The 17,234-nt window shown below is 49.0% G+C and overlaps 1 protein-coding gene across 1 annotated transcript; it reads right to left on the reverse strand.

Annotated features, from left to right (window-relative positions):
- Positions 1-92: 92 nt before the first annotated feature.
- Positions 93-17,022, reverse strand: LOC105076256 (keratin, type II cuticular Hb5). The gene is made up of 9 exons (XM_010964331.3): positions 16,514-17,022; positions 13,527-13,735; positions 11,998-12,058; positions 11,016-11,111; positions 10,095-10,259; positions 9,730-9,855; positions 6,255-6,475; positions 3,707-3,738; positions 93-3,018 (listed from the first exon to the last, which is right to left on the reverse strand). Exons 1-9 carry the CDS (start codon positions 16,934-16,936, stop codon positions 2,867-2,869), a joined length of 1,485 nt encoding a protein of 494 aa, XP_010962633.2. The 5' UTR covers positions 16,937-17,022; the 3' UTR covers positions 93-2,866.
- Between the last annotated feature and the right edge of the window lie 212 nt (positions 17,023-17,234).

A 17,234-nucleotide genomic window follows, 5' to 3' on the forward strand; every position in this document is an offset into this window, starting at 1 on the left:
CCGGGCGCCCTTTACCTTTGAAATTCCACAAACTCAGCTAAGACCTCCATCAGAGAAAATCAGACCTTCTTCCATATTCTAGTCTTATGCAGACATTCGATGTTCCTCCCCAAATACACAGGATCTCCAAAGGATGAAAACAGATAGATTATAGTCCTTTCAAAAAATCAGGCATGCTTGGGCTTTGGAGTCTTCTCTGTTCCTCTCCAAGGCCACAAGCCCTCCTCCATCACGTCTCAAATCCCCTCTGCTTTGGAGCATCCGCACAAATACTCACTCCTAGGCCACTCCCTCTCCCAGTGCTGTTGTTGCCAACTGTCCCCTGCTTCAGTCTTTGAGATCTCAGGAAATACAAACTGAAGCCGTTACCCACCCAAGCTGAGCATAGTGAGAAATGCAGATTTACCACATGATCAAGGAAATCACCAACTGCATCCTTTTTTGAAATGGACATGGACATGGGGGAACCACCCCTTGTCTGCATACTCTGCTGTTACTCCCTTGGTGCTAGGGGACAGCACAGTGGTAGCCAGGGAAAGGAGTGGGAGGAGGCAGGACTCAGAGGATGAGCCTTTGAGTTAAAAATGGAGGAAACGCCCCCCAAGGCACAAATGTGCATTTCACACCCTCCCACCACCACCATCAGAAAGGAAAGGCAGACCCTCCCCCATTTTCACACCCCCTGACCCCATCCCGGGGTAGCAGGTGCCTGGTGGGACTCCTTCCCCTCTCAGAGCAGATCTGATGCCCTTGGAACCTGATTTTCTCCCTGCTCAAACTTGGCAGTATCCAGACTGAGATGTGCCCAGGATACAGCCCCTGTGGGACCCTTAACGACCAGAAGGCAGAGAAAGACTAGGAGGGCACTATACTCAGAAAGATCTCTGGCCTCCCAGAGTCCCAGGGGGACACATTTTGAAGGCATCAGAAGGCCTGCATTACCAAAGAGAACTACTCAAAGTGTTTTTTTGTCTTGAGATCAAATATGTATTCTTGTGGCAAAATATCTTCTACCCAATTTTTAAAGATTTTAAAAAATTTTTTAAATTTTAAAAAAGATTTTTCAACTTCTTTTTAATTCCAAATAACATAAGGTGGGAAGAGTAGAGCTCTTCTTGTAAAATAAGTGAAAGAAAGTTGTCCACCAGAAACCCCTCGCTCCCCCTCATCACATCTGGGCAAGGAGGGAGGGGGGCGCCCTTGCATCTGAGGGGACTTTGAACTGACTTCCCTGGTGGGACTTCTCGGGGACTGTCAGTTCAGAAATAGGCCGGAGATAGAGTTCCACGGTCAACTGCCCCTGTCCAAGCCATCAGAGGAAGTGCCCTCCAACCAGAAGTCTCAGCTTTAATTCTGGATTCCCAGAATGTGTTAACTGCCCCATAATAAGATCTGTCCAAGGTTCCTGGAGAGCAGAGGCCATGGGGGAGATGTTTCTACAAATGCTTTCAGCAGGTTTGTTTATGTCACATTCCACCTCTTATCTCTGTCAGGCTAGTAAAGTAGGATCTGTTAGAACCCCTCGTCCAGGAGCATTCTGATGAGGCAAGATGCTTATTCTGAAGGAACAACTGAGACAAGGCAGCGGAAAGTATATGAACATTGGCATTCTCTAGACCTCAGTTTGGATCTTGGATTGGCTGTGTGATCTTAGGAAAGTGAATTAACGTCTCTGGGCCTTGATTGCCTTATCTGTAAAATGAAGATACTAATACAATAGCTGTGAGCAATGAATGAAACGTCAGACACTTAGCTGGTGCTTGTGAACACAGGCTTCCTTCTCCTCTTCTCTGCCTTTGTCCCCACCCACTAGGCATGGGTGGCCCAGACTGGCTCTGACCTCTTGACAAAGTCAGAGGAGAAATGCAAAGAGATGAATCTGATCCTGTGAGAACAGGAGGGAAAGTCACCTCCACGGCCAGAATTACCTGACCTGCACACAAAAACCAGTGACTCTCAAACTTCAGTTCTTAAAGGAATCACCTGGGAGCTTGTTTCAACTCAGATTCATGGGCTCAACCCCTGAATTTTTGATTCAGTAGTTCTGGATGGAGCCCAGCATCTGCATATTTAACAAGCCGCCACCTCAACCCACCCCTCAGGGATCACGATGTAGGTGGTGGTCCACGGACCACACTCAGAGACACTTTGGGTGGGCTGGGAACATAAGGAGGGCGCGGGCATTAACTTGGTTACTAGAAGAGAACCTTTTGCCATGGACATTAAATCACGCACATCATAAGAGAAAAAGAATCCTACAGGAATCACCCAAATACAATAAAATTCCAAACCACCACCACCAAAAACCCAGGAACATTAGCCTCAGCCAATCCTGACATGTGCATAGTTGGGGGGTGCTCTGGGAACATCCAATCTCTTAGATCAAGTGAGGGATCTCCCAGAGTCCCAGTTCCACGTCCCCCGCTGCCCCCTCCACACTAAGGGGACATGCACAGCCCCTTGTCTGAGGCCAAGCGGAGGGTGTACCCACGCACTGCCATCCCCTACCTGGGTCCCCACCCACGGGGCCTAGCACATGGTCGGTACCTAGCAAATGTCTGCTAACCTGAAGTTAGTTGGGGAAAGAAAATAGCTAAGCAGTTTATATCATAAAGCCTTTATATCCTTTCCCCGACAACCAGAGGAGAGAAATCAACAGAGCTGGCAAGCATGCCAAATCCAGGGTTTGCACTCAAAGGGTAAATCGTAACTCCAATGAGAAGGAAACTGGAGAGTTATTTCTGGGTTCCCAGGAAGGGGCAATCCCTACACTGACATTTGAGCCTGAGAGAGAAAAGCTTTCCCCACACCCTACTTTCCACCCTCACCCCCGGCAGACCGCATCCGTCCAGAGTCCCACCCCCCACTATGCAAACCGCACAGATCTCGCACTGGAACAGGCCCCCACTATGGAGGGGGAGCAGAGGGCACTGCTGCTGGTGGCCACGCCACCCAGGCCACGAGGGACGATGGAACCGAGGTCCCCACAGACCACGCCACCTTGGGAACGGCTCACACCTGTAACAAGACACCGGGTCAGAATTCTCTTCCATGCCAGACGTGGTGTGACACAGAATTTTCTTGGCACCAATGATGAACTCTTCTCATGTGCTTAGGGACCCAGCGACATGATTTTCAACTACAGGAAAATCTAAACCCATTGCCGTCTTCCCCTTGAAGGAATGTGGTTAGCAAGTCAGACCTAACTCTACTTGACTAACCTTGAAATGTTGAAATCTTTAGGCAAAAACTGACTGATCACAGGAGAGGAATCATCTAGAAATATGGTTGCTAGAAAGGTGAGGGGAACAGGTAGACACCGAGGGTAGGGGCTGTATACACACTGGATTATTAAAGATGTAGGTTTAAGTGTTGCCTTCCGTGGCCCCAGCTGATCAGAATATACATCTCGTGTTTTTTTCTTACAAAATATGCTACCACTTGAGAAGTATTCTGTGTCTTCTGACTTGGGCTACTTTTTACTCTTGCAGAACCGATCAGTGGGTCAGAATTTGTCACGGGCATAAGCTTAGGCTTCATGGATGTTCCAGAGGGGCCCAAATATTTGGGACCATCCGTTTCTCTCAGCTCCTAGCTCCCTCATTCAGTGCCCTGTGGACAGAGGCTCAGTCACAAATTAGATGCCACCTGATAGTAAGGCCACCGACACCCAGAGAACCACGCCCACACACCCCGCCAAACTTACAGATATTGACAGAGCCCACGCCTTCACACAACCTGTAAGGGAGAGGAGAGTGAGCAGTTAGAACCCAGTTCCTCTGCTCTCCAGGGAGTCCTGTTCTCCTCTGTCCTGGGAGAGGGGGTGGGGAAGAGGAGGGGTGGAGGCTGGTTGCAGAGGGCATCCGTGCTGGCACTGCTCCCTGGGACCCCCAAAGGACAGGGGGATGTTAGGTGGCAGGATCTAAAAGGCCACTTTATGCTCTGTTTGCTTCTCAGCCATGGAAACTTGGGGTACTGAAATGTAGGCGTGGAGTGTGGATGGGGTTACCCTCCCGGTCCCTCTGCTAAAAATTCCAGCAAAGCCAAAGAATAAGTGATGGGAGCAGCTACTGTCTAACTGGGTAGCACCTCTGGGTAGAAAACGGCTTGCCTAGCATCCAAACTGATCCATTTTTAATTGCATGATTTTAAATGCTACCCTAGACATACACTGGGCTTGGTACATTCAGAAGAAGGCTGGAGGATGTGGTGGTTAAGAACCTCGACCTGAGAGCCAGGCCAACCTGGGCTCAGATCCAGCTGAGCCACTTACTAAGTGGGGACCTTGAGCAAGTCACCTAACCTTGCCATGCCTCAGTTTCCTCAGCTAGAAAATGGGGACGATAATGTGGTTTCATAGGATTGTCATAAGCTCTGTGTGTAAAGGGCCTGCAAACAGAGCCTGGCCCGCAGTAAATCCAGTGTAAGGGTTGCTGTTAACACTATAAACATCTCATTAGAATGAGACATTTATACCAGAACTTGCGCTCTTCATAAACTCCCTTTCTGTTCTATGTCTCCCCTTGTTAACTTCCAGCTTCAGTATTTTTCCTCCAGGCAAGCTTTACTCTCATTCATTCTGCCCAACTCAGAGCCCTTCCCCCCTCACACTTCTCAGGGGAAATACGCTTCCTGCTCACCTTGCTGCCACGTGAACCTGGCTTTGCCACAGCCTTGGTACTGTGCCCTTCTGGCAGATGCTAGCCGGTGCCCATCATGGTGCCTGTTAAGCCACAATGCTGGCAGCAGCTGCCTCTGAGTTGAGTGATTATGCCTGCTTTGGTTTTCTTATTTCTGTATTTTCTGCAATAAGCATGACTTGTGTAATCCAATTACACATGTTATATGCAAGAGGACAAGGTCTATTAAAAGGACAATGGCCACCATATGCAAAGCACAAAATGCTAAACCACTTTTTAAAATCTCATATGTCGGGGACAATGCATCATTCATTATATGGTGGAGATATTAACATCCTAATGATTATGATTGTAATGAAAGTTAAGTTTCACGGTGCAAATGCCAAGTGCCTCACTGAATGTTGGTGAGCAGGTTAGGGGCTTATGAGTGCAAAGGGGGAGACAGCTCTGGTGGCTTCACCCAAAGGCCTGCAGAAATGGACAAAGCAAAGTTCACCTGCTTTGGTCAGGCACAGTCAGCTGCCTCGGGAACTGCTCTTGTCAGATTTCTATCACTAACCAGGTTAATAGGGAGCCTCTCCATGAGCGTAGTGCTGCCTGGCCATCCTGGGTAGAGATATTCTTATTCTGATAATAACCTGTTCCTCCTTGCACTTACTATGTTCCATTAACTCATTAAATACTTGCAACAGCCTGAAGTGGTGAATTTTAGGATTATCTGTTTTACAGATTAGGATACTGAGGCATAGAGGTTCGAAGCTACTAAGTGTCCAGCTGGGGTTTGAACCCAGGTGCTCTGGCTCACAGCCCGTGACCTTAACCTCTATAGTCTACTCCCCGTCTAGTCTGCTCCCCCTCCCCTGTGGGACCCAGCTCAGAGGCAACAATGAGCAGCCACCTCAAGGCCAGACAGAGGCCCATGTACCGTGCGCATTGCTCCCTCCCATGCCAACTTCACTCGGCCCCGATTCTTGGCTCAAACTCTCAGTGCAGTCTGAAATGTCCTGTCCTTTTCCCGCCCCCTCAACTCTTCCACCTCTTCCCCTGAGAAGCCTCTGACAGCCTTCCTGGGACACTACGACCAGTCACCTGGAGGATGGATTCGTGTCTGCCCCTGTCTTCCCTGCTGGGCAAGGATGCTGTGCTGTTCCTTTCTGTTCGCTGGTCCTGAACATCAGGCTATCCAGGTTGATAGGATCCCTTGTCTGTGTATCCCAAATCAAATGGCTTTAATGAATTTTCTGAATGATTCCAGCTTTCACAACCCACCGAGATGGGAATGTAGAAATAACCCCTCAGCCACCAGGTAAAGTAGCTGCCTTGGAATGAACTTCAGGTGCCGCTGGAGGGGCAGTGCAGGAGGAGAGAGATCACTGGAGTGCTAGCCAGCAGGCTGGCGTCATTCTAGCTTACCCACCAAATAGATGCGATTTTGGATAAGCTCTTCCCCTCTCTGAGCCTCAGTTTTCCTATCTGAGAAGTGGGGAAAGGCTGGACTCCAAGACCTCTAGAGTCTTTCCCAGTTTGAACGCTCTCTGCCTGGAGATGAGAGTCAGGGAGGCACTATTCTAGCCCCGAGTGGAGATGTGAAGTGACTCTAAGCCCCGTCCTCACCGGCTCTCCTCGCCCTCCAGCAGCTTGCGGTAGGTGGCGATCTCCACGTCCAGGCCCAGCTTGGAGTTCATCACCTCCTGGTACTCCCTGAGCAGGCAGGCCATGTCCTGCTTGGCCTTCTGCAGGGCTTCCTCCAGCCCCGCCAGCTTGCAGTGGGCATCATTCAGGGCCGCCTTGCCCTGCTGCTCCGCCTGGGCCACGGCGGCCTCCAGCTTGCAGCGCTGCGGGGCAGAGAGGAGGGAAGGAGCTTGAGAAGGGCGCAGGCTATGGGAACCCTCAGGGGTCTCCCGTGGCCTTGGTCATCCTAGTTCACCTCTGTTCAGAATGGTCAACTTCTAAAATAACTAGAAGGGGAACTCACAGCCATCCTGGAGCGTTCTTCCTTCCTTTTTGTAACCAATTTTATTGCAAAACTCAAGTCCATGGTGAGCCATAAGAGGAAGGGAATGTTAGCACTAGAACAGGACTAATGCTAATATAATTTATGATATTATCACATATTTTTATACTGTTGTTAGTTTACAAGGCACTTTCACAGGTGTTGTCTTGTTTGACCTTGAAGTTACTCTTGAGTGCATCAGAACAGACATTGTTATTCTTATTATGCAGATGAAGAAATTGTGACTCAGAGAGGCTGTGACTTGCCCTGAGCTACCCGGTCAATTAATGCCAAGCCCAGTGGTTTTCAGAGGCCTCTGTACGGGGCCTCATTCTTTGGCCTGCAGGGGTCAGCATGCTGAGGGATGTTGCCTTTACAGCACCCACGCACTAACACGGCTCCTCCTCTCTTCCCAACCTAAGAAAGTGTAAGGGACTCCTACGACTAAATAGAAAAATTAATAAAAATAAATTAACCCAATTTTTAAAAAGGGTTAAGGACTTCAATAGACATTTCTCCAGAGAAGACATATAAGTGGCTAACAGGTATGTGAAAAAAATGTTCAACACCACTAATCATAAGGAAATGCAAATTAAAACCACAATGAAAATCACCGCACATCTGTCAGGTTGGCTAAAATTTAAAGAAAAAAGAAAAACAGAGAGAGAGAGAGAGACAACATGCATTATCAAAGCTGTGAGAAATTGAGCCCCTGGCACACTGTTGGCGGGAATGCAAAATGGTGCAGCTGCTATGGAAAACCAGCGTGAAGATTCCTAAAAAACTTAAAAAATTGAACTACCATATGATCCTGCAATCCCACTTCTGAGTATTTATCCAAAAGAATTGAAAGCAGGATCTTAAAGAGATACAGCACTCACATATTCGTTGTAGCACTATTCACAATAGCCAAGATATGGAAACAACTTAAATGTCCATCAACGGATGGATAAAGAAATCGTAGCATATGTATACAACGGAATACTATTCAGCCTTAAAAAAGAAGGAAATTTTGCAATATGTGACAACATGGATGAACCTTGAGGATATTATGCTAAATGTAATAAGCCAGACACAGAAAGACAAACACTGCATGACTCTGCTTATATGACGTATATAAAATAGTCAAATTCATAGAATCAAAGAGTGGAATGGTGATTGCCAGGGGCTGGGAGGAGGAAATAGGGGATTACTAATCAATGGGCATAACATTTCGGCTAAGCAGGATGAATAAGCTCAGAGAGTCACCGTGAAACACTGCCTAGAGTCAACAATAACGTATAGTACAGTTAAAACTTTGTTAAAAGGGTAAATCTCATGTTAAGTGTTCTCACTACAATAAAATAAGTATTTTTAAAAAGCATATCAGAATGCAAGGATAACTTCTAATTTTCTCCAATTTTACTTCTAGAAAATAAACCATTCTCATGTTCCATTACTTCAGTTCTTCGTAATAACAAATTACTTGTAACACATCTCGCACAGTAGCTGAGAACAGCTACACAGAGAGGAGAGGACAGAATTTGAGCCAGGGGGATGTGGGAACTCAGTGTTATGATAGAGGTTGTACCACAAACCAGTGGATAAAGGATGGATTATATAATACATTTTCTTATTATATGGAGACAATTTAATTAAACCCTACTCCCTGTATATACAAAAAAATAAAGCTCAGATGAGTTTAAAGACCTAAATGTGAAATGTAAAACTACAAAACTAGTAGAAGACAAAAGTGTACGAGGAGACCTCTATGGCCTCAAACATTCATAAGTCTTAGCCATTAAGGTAAGAACTGATGGATTTGGCCACATGCAGGTTAAAGATTTCTGTTCAATAAATGAAACCAGAGCAAAGCAAACAGACAAGTGACAGACTGAGAGAAGATTAATTGCAACATGTATAATTGATTAAAAAGTTATAATCTAGATAGAACGGACAAGGGAATACTTACTGCAAATCACCAAGAAAAAAACAGAAATTACAGTAGCAAAATTGGCAGATAATATGAACAGGCAATTCTTAGAAAGGGAAATGCAAATGAGTAGTAAGTGAATGAGGAGACATTTGTTATAGTTAAGCCGGAAATGAAAATTAAAGTAACAGTTAGATGCTGCTGGCACCTATTAGATCCACAAGGGCTCAAAAGTCTGATAATAAATTAGCAAGTGCAGGAGCAGAAGCCCTCAGTTGCCAATAATGGGAGCACACACTGGCACGGTACTCCGAGGGTACTTATGGAAAGTAAATAAGTGACTATCTTACAACTCAACAGTTCCATTTCTTGCTTTATACCTTCAAAACGTCTCTCATGCAGGTGCACGTGGAAATATACATAAAAATATATTAAAATGTTCATGCGACAACTGTTGTAGTAGCAAAGTCTTGGAGGCAACCTCAGTAAATATCCATCAATAGGGGAACGGATAGGAAACCATGGTTTATGAGTATTACAGAAGTCAATACAACAGAAATCATGAAACAGACCATCCATAGTGATACGCATGGATTTTAAAGACTTCCAGCTGGCAAAGGAAAGAATCAGAATGAGATGAGATTTATGGCATAATATCATTATGTAAACTTAAGACACTAAAAAGTTTATGCGAAGTTTATACATACGAAGTGTGTGTGTGTGTGTGTGTGTGTGTGTGTGTGTATGAAAGAGGGACTATATTAAGTACATGAGAATGAGTGCTGGGATGGAGGGGAATGGAATTGAAGACAAAAGACAGTTTTAAATGAGGGACATGCAGATGTTGTTAGTGTGCCCTTGAACAGAGTGGCGTGTGACTAGTTCAGGTCTGTGCACCTCAAGTCCAACAAGAGAGGTGGGGAAAGAGAGAGAAAGCAGGACACAAACAGAACATCAGACCATAAGGTCTAAAGTGTGTTTAGAGGAGAAAAAGGGTGAAGGGATACAGAGGGAATGAGAGCAGTATTCAGAGAAGGTAGACAGACCAATTTGCTCCCTAAATGTCTTGAGCACTTTAACTACCTAGATGCAAGTAGTTAAAATACAAGCCTCTCCAAAGACAGCAGGAGCCCCTCAAGGCAGGAGGAAAGCAGAAAGAGGACCAGAAGCAGCAGCCAGCCGACCTGCTGCTTGGCGTTCTCCACCTCAGCCGTCAGCCTCTGGATCATTCGGTTCAGCTCGTTGATCTCCTCCTTGGTTCTGCGGAGGCTCTCGCCCTGCTGCGTCACTGTGGCCCTCATCTCCTCGCACTGCGGGGTGGTAGACAGACATGCAGAAACCGCCCATGATAGCAAGGTGGCTGGAGAGGGTGCTGGGATGTCGCTAAGGAGAGCCAGCCCCCTGTTCTTTTGGGATAGTCCCACCTCCTGCCCCTGCTCTGCTCGGACCTCCACCGTAGCCCCTCTGAGCACAGGGGTGCATTGCCGGGGGAAGCTCCAGGTTCCGGAGATCCTCTCTGCCCAGTGGGCAACCCGGCCCTCCAGCTCACCTTGGTTTGGTACCAGGACTCGGCTTCGGCCCGGCTGCGGCTGGCCACGTCATCATACTGAGCCTTGATCTCGGCCACAACCGAGTCCATGTTGAGCTCCCGGCTATTGTCCATCTTGACCACCACCGAGGTGTCAGAGATTTGTGACTGAAGGAGGCAGATTTCCTGTAGGAGACAACACCCAGTGTCCTCAGCTCCAAACCCCCTCCAATTCCCGTCTCTGCGGGGATACCAAAAATCAGTCCTAACTCTGACTTCAGGAAGTGAATTACCAAAACTACAGGCAAGGCAGGAAATTTTTTTAAAGTGTCACTTTAAGAAGAAGAGTCTAGAATTTGAACCATGATCTGAAGGCAATAAATACGGTAGAATTCCAGTAGTGCCTGGATCAACAGAGATAGATTTCTATGGACAGAGACAAACTGGGTCACTCCACTTGGGGTCTGAACCATCCAGATCAGCTGTGACTATTTATAAATCCAATCCACCAAATAACAGATAGGTTTAGAGTCTTGGGTTTTCTAATTGGGTTTTCACCTGAATTAATAAGCTATGATTTATATATAGATATAGATATATAGATATATATTAGGCTATTTACTACTGCAGGATCCCTAATTCTGGAGGAATCAGAATATATCATATATACACCTATATCTGTACTGTCAAATCTCCACTTTCTATTAATAGGCAATGAATCAGAGTCAAATCATTATAAAGGAAGAGCATCACCCATTTCCATTTTAAAAGGATATCTGAACAAGAGAAAAATCTCCTCTGGTCACAAAAGGAAAAGATGTGGGGGCCCTCAAAGACTAAGAAATGCACAACGCTTCCTAGAACCAAGGAACCAGAGCTGAAAACCAAGGACAACCTCCTCTGCCCCTTCCCCCACCTGCTGTGAGATGGGGAGAGACTCACCTCATTGTAGAGGGACTGCAAGAAGCCCGTCTCCTCCTTCAGGGTCTCCACATTGGCCTCCAGATCGGCCTTGCGCAGGTAGGCACAGTCAATGTCCTAGTGGAGACACACAGGAGAGTGGGGCACAGGGGCGACTGGCGTCCCCGGACCTCTGCATTCTGTCGGGGGCCCTGAGGCCATCTCCTGGCCCACCCCTCTCCCACCACATAAGCATCAGTGGGACCACCTGGGATAGGAAGTGGAGAGAAGTCTGACCCCTACAGACTTCTTTCCGATTCCTCCAGAATTAGGGATCCTACAAAATTAAGTAGCCTAATAAGACAGTCCAAAATGTCAGGTTGCTGTTGCTAAGCCAAACTGGCCCACAGAGTGTGACCGTGTGGTGGCCACAGAGCCGGCGGAGGGAGTGGGGGGGGCACCTCCCCAGCAGGTGGTCCTTGGTGCCCAGGTCAGGCACCACCCAACACCCAAGCAGCTGACTCTCCTGCCTGAGACCAAGGTCACACCTCTCCTGGCAGATTTTCTACCAGCCCTCTCTCCATTCCGTGATCACTAACAATTAAGGTGTCTGGTAAGCACAGTATTTTTTAAAGAGCATTAGCATGCACTTCAACACACCCATCTGAAACCAAAGGGAAATCATTAGCAGTTTTTTCCTCTGATTTTTTCATCGTCGGCACTTGCACTGAATGAGGGCCATAGTTCACAGTCACTAGCAAGTTGAGATCCAATACCACTCGATTCTGGGAGGTAACGTCCACAAGAAAGTGAAACTGATTGGAAGGTGACCATTTCAGCAAATTAGGGAGTTTACAAAAAGCCAAATAGCAGCATGATGAGGTCTCTTTTTAAGAAGCCTCCCTCTGCAAGGGGACTGGAGGGCCTGGCCACCACAACTGGACTGACACGAACTCGGTAAGATGCCCAGTCTCAGAGTACCCAGAAAGATTTACTTCCTCCCCGTGTGAAAAAAGCCACTCACCTTCTTCAGCACCACAAACTCACTCTCAGCCGTGGCCTTGAGAGCCACCTCTTCTTCATACCTGAGGAGAGAGAGGATAGGTGGAGAGGCCCCCGGGAATGAGGGTCTTGGGCTGGCCAGCCAAGTCCTAAGTTTTCAAGGCTCCTGGGTCTTGCCCTCAAATTTCTGTGTGTCTTAAGAAAAGAGGCTTAGCCTCTCTGGACTTCTGTTTCTCAGCCACAAAGAACCCACCAAAACAACACTGATTATGGAGTCCAGGTTTCTGGTTTCTGGTCCAAACTTAGGCTGAAGTCTCTGCAAAACTTCTTCATTTAATCTGGCTACATCCTGGGTTAACCTGCCTGGTGTGCGGTCAGGCACTCAGTAAATATATTTGTGAGGTGAATGAAAGACAGATACTCCAAGGGACCTTTCAACCCTAAAACTACAAAATGTAGAGCTCCGTGAGGCCACTCCATGACATTCCCTCCCCTCTCTCCCAACATCCAAAGCCTTGAAGTCATGGAAGCCACCCATCACGCCTGGACTGCTGGGGGCACTTCCACAGCCCTCCTCCACCAGCCGGGCCCGTTCTCTTGCTCTTGCCTGTGAGGTCTTGTCCCTGGAGCAGCCCCGCCCCAGCATGACAAGGAGGACCAGGGTTTCCAGAGCATGGTTTCCACAACTTTTTAATAACAAGGTAATTGGGGCTACTATAAACTTTGAGCTCTATAATTACCGGCCCTCACACCCCCAGAGTAGGAGACGGACCTTGACGCCTGCAAACAAAATTGTGTCTGCATTTGCATCCCCCCGGGGGAAGTGAAACCCCATTGTTGGGTCCATCTGGATGTTAAAATCTGCTTTTCCAAGACCAGAATACAATTTCTTCCAAGTAGAATTACCAGGACTGATTACATCAAAATCACCCTTCATTCTGTGCACACCTACCAGGTAAAGGAGGAGTTACTAGTGAACCAGCGAGTTTAAACTAGGTAACAGCCAGGCTAAACAAGCCAAGTTAAAACAAAGATTTCCATGGGCCTTTGAATTACAGAGCCTTGCAGAACAAGAGCCCAGTGATTTATCTGCAGAGCAAATGAAAGAATTCTCGAAGTTGACCAGATACCTTGAATGGCATCAGCCAGATCATCTTCAAGATATCTCCCCAGGGACATCTCCTCGCCGCCCATCCTAGTGCTGACTGCTTTCAAGTTCTACTCTACAGCCCTGCTCATCTCCATCTTTCTGCTTCATTTGTTCCTCTCTCTTCATCCCTGGGTCAGTCAGTGCCCTAGATGTGTGACCCGCCTCTCGCAGAATGTAAGTTCTTCCCTGCAAATCTTTCCCCAGTTCCCAGAATGAGGCTGCAAGAGCTGGGAGCTGAGACAAGATGAAGCAGGCTGATAAAGCTGAACCGTCTTGTAGGTAGCCTGGGATGACCCTGAATTTCAAAAAAGTCCATCTCCATCTCCATCTCCGGAAAGTTGTGTGAACCCAGCCAAGACCCACCCCACACCCATAACCACTCCTGGCCTGGCCACACTCACTTCTTTTTGTAGCCCTCCAGCACCTCCTGCACGTGGTTGAGCTCCGAGGCCAGCCTCCCGCTGTCGGCCTCCACGCACTCGGCCTCCCGCCGCAGCGTCTGGATGTAGCCGTCGAACAGCGGCTCCAGGTTGCTCTGGCAGCACTCGCGGTTCTGGTAGAACTGCAGCTTGGTCTCCAGCAGCTTGTTCTGCTGCTCCAGGAAGCGCACCTGCCACCCAGGGTAGGAGAAAGAGACTCAGGAGTAGCCCGGGGAGGTGCTCAGTCCCCCAGAGCTCTCGCTGCCCTTGGAGATGACTTTTGATCTTCAGCAGCCCGTGATCTTCCCCCAAGAAGCCAAATTATTTGGCCAAGTCAGAAAATTCAGGTCACAGTTGTTCTCCAAAGAACTTCCCCTCATCCCATCCCATTTCCCAGGAAGAGGACGCAATTTATTTGTGATTTATTTATTCTGCACAGAATGCTGTAACATCTGTTCCTGCAAAAAATATCCCAGACCATGTGTGATAGGCTGAAAATGGCCCTTCAAAGATGTCCATATCCCAATCCCTGAAACCTGTGAATATGTCACGGTACCTGGCAAAAAGGACCTTGCCGGTGGAATTAAGGTTATGGACCCAAAGATCAGGAGATTATCCTGAATTACCCAGGTGGCCCCACCGTAGCCACATGGGCCTTTTAAAGTGGAATAAGACAGAAGAGTGAAAGATGCTGGGAAGCAGGACTAGAGGAGGGATTTGAAACCTGAGACACGCTGAACCACTAGCACCTTTGAAGATGGAGGGAGAAGGGGCCGTGAGGCAAGGAATGCAGTGGCCTCCAGAAGCAGAGGCCAACCCCTGGCAGCCAGCCAGCAAGGAAACAGAGACACCAGTCCTCCAGTCACATGGAACTCAATTCTGTCCAAAGCCTTCATGCCCCTGCAAGTAGGTCTCCCCTAGGGCTTCCGAAGGAAATGCAGCCCTGCTGACACCTTAATTTCAGCCTCATGAGATAATATATTTGGGTTGTTTTAAACTGCCAAGTTTGGGAGCATTTTTATGGCAGTGATTTTAACATGCACCCGCCATGACTCTTCCTCACTCTCACCCTGGGGAGAGGAAGCCCTGGAGGGGGACTCTGGACCAGGAATTTGGAGATTTCTCATTGCCTAACTCTGCCACTCACCAGTCCACTGGGCCTCTATCTGTCTGAGCCTCACTGTAAACTGAGGCAGTGAGAATACGTCGGCAATGGAACGCTGGCAGCCCCCCAGGCCCTATCTGGCCCACCGGCATGTTTTATTTGGCCTGCACACTGTTTTATAAAAATTTGATTCATTGCCAATATTTAATAAGTGAGTGATTTCAGGCAAGAATCTGGATTTCCCTGACCCAGACAAACCAGCAGGTTGGGCAACGTTGGGCCGTATGTGGAGGTGAGTCTCAGCAGCGCCACCTCTCGGCAGGCAGGCCTCTCCGCTTGGCTGCATTGGCAGCACGCAGTTGCCAGCCCGAAACTAGGCAGTCTTCTCTCAAGCCCTAAATTTCTGGTATAGAACAGCTCTCAACTGCCTGTGCTTGTGGAAAAAGGAATCAAAACCCTTATTATTGAAAAGGCATCGTCCTTGGGCTTCCAAACCCTCTGGCTCACCTGCTCTGCACGCTTGAACCCACCACAGCAACGTGGTTTGCAACCTGGAGTTCATCCTAAAGGAAGGATGCTGGAACAAGGTGGGCGGCTGTCTGCACCCCTAGGGGAAGAAAAGCCAGCCGGTGCAGCGATGTGAGTCTCTCTCCAGACTGGAAATGACCCCTCACAACAGAGGGGGCGGGCGGCATCCCTGGTGATGCCCAAAAGGCCACGTGCAACGACTCCTTCAAGTCTGCATGCTCAGGGCCCTCACCATGCTGTTGAGCAAATTAGAAACAGATGCCGCCTCCAGATAGATGCAGCCCCCCTGCCAGGGCACACAGCCCAGTGAGCAGAGCATGGGCTGGATTTCAACCTCCCCCGTCCCTTGGTAGGTGTCCCTGTGTAATGAATGATGCGCGTGATCCTAAGCCCAGCGTCATTTTGCCGATGGAAGGGAAGAGTGGATTGGACAGCCAGCAGCATGTTAGGAGGGATGTCCAGTGCCTTGGCTTGCCAGGTGTGCCTATTCCCGCTGGTGATGTTTGTCTGGGAACAAAGCTTCCACCACCCCCACCCCCGTCACCCTGGTGTGTGCCTTATTATGAAGTTCCTGGGTGGGGATGTGCACACCGTTTAGCTCTGGGAGGTGAGCCCTTCCTCCAGTGGACCTCGGTGGCTGTCTTGCCCCAGAGATCAGACTGCGGGCTCTCAGGAGGGCCATCACTGGGTCAGAGGAAGCCAGGGCTAGGTACCCCACCAGAAGGTAGGCTCAGAGACTGCAACATCAGAAAAGTGCAGTTCGACAGCCCCTCCACGACGCTCTTCTTAAGTTTCTCATCTTGTGGTCTTTAATCTGTGTAAATGTTGAGTCGGGGAGGGCATCTGGGCCAGAAGTCCTGGAAATTCTCAGCCTTCCCATCACATCCCCCAGCCAGGGAGGAACAGGACAGGAGCTTCTGGCTCCTCCTTATTCCAGCTACCCTGTCCACACTGGGGACACTGGGGGTGGCAGCATCTCCTCCAGGAGGGGTCAGACACCAGCCTAAGCAGAGATGCCCATCCTACCCACCCCCCTCACTGCGTGATGGCTGAGATCCAGGAGATGGGGCCATAGACACACACTGCACTCTTGCTGGGCTGGGTAAGCCGCAGCAATAAATCTTCCTGTTCTGTCTGGTGGTTTCACATCCAGCACTACTTTTGAGTCTCATGGCAACATTTGAAAACCATGCCCCTGATTCAGCCATGTTCCCAGGGCCACGTGCTAATTGGTAGCCAGGCGGGACTCCAAGAATCTGAACCCAGCTCATCACTGGGTTCCAAGTCCCTTGCCCCTTCCTAAGCCACAGCCCCAGGGAACAACCCAGAGACCCACCTTGTCGATGAAGGCGGCGAACCTGTTGTTGAGGCTCTTGATCTGCTCCTTCTCCTCGTGCTTCACGCACTGCGCGTTGGGGTCGATCTCCAGGTTGAGGGGCGCCAGGAGGCTCTCGTTGACCGACACGGTGGTGATGCAGGGTGGTCTGGGGCCACAGAGGCCCCCTGCCCGGTAGCCAAAGCTGCTCCCACTGAGGAGGGGCCGCACACAACTCACCGCGATTCGCGGGGACCCCGTCGCACACAGGCTCCGGCTGCCAAAGCCCCCGAGATGCCTGTAGCCTGGTCGCCCAGGACAGACCCTGAGGAAAGCCAGGCCACTGGCAAAGCTGTGACCCCCAGGCTTGGGCACAACGGCCGAGCAGGAGCTGAAGTTCTGGACCCCATAGCCGGAGCTGACACGGTAGGAACGGCTCGCCATGGCTCAGCTCAGCAGACCAGTGCCCGGAACGCAGATGTGGGAAGACCAAAGGACACCGGGGCCCACGTCGGAGATCGCTAACACGCCTGCCTTTTATCAGGCAGATGATAGGCCGCCCGACAACATAAAAGGCAGGAGAAAGTTATTAGTGCCATTTATGAGCGTGGGAATCTCCCGCAAGGCAGGCAGTGAGGAAAGCTGGAACTTGCCTCCTTTAATAGGCGTAATGAGGAGACCCCCACATCACAATAAACCTGCCCCTGCCCTCTCAACCCCACAGGCCTAGACACATCTGCGG

The sequence above is a fragment of the Camelus bactrianus genome, chromosome 12, assembly GCF_048773025.1.
Source record: "Camelus bactrianus isolate YW-2024 breed Bactrian camel chromosome 12, ASM4877302v1, whole genome shotgun sequence".
NCBI lineage: Eukaryota > Metazoa > Chordata > Mammalia > Artiodactyla > Camelidae > Camelus > Camelus bactrianus.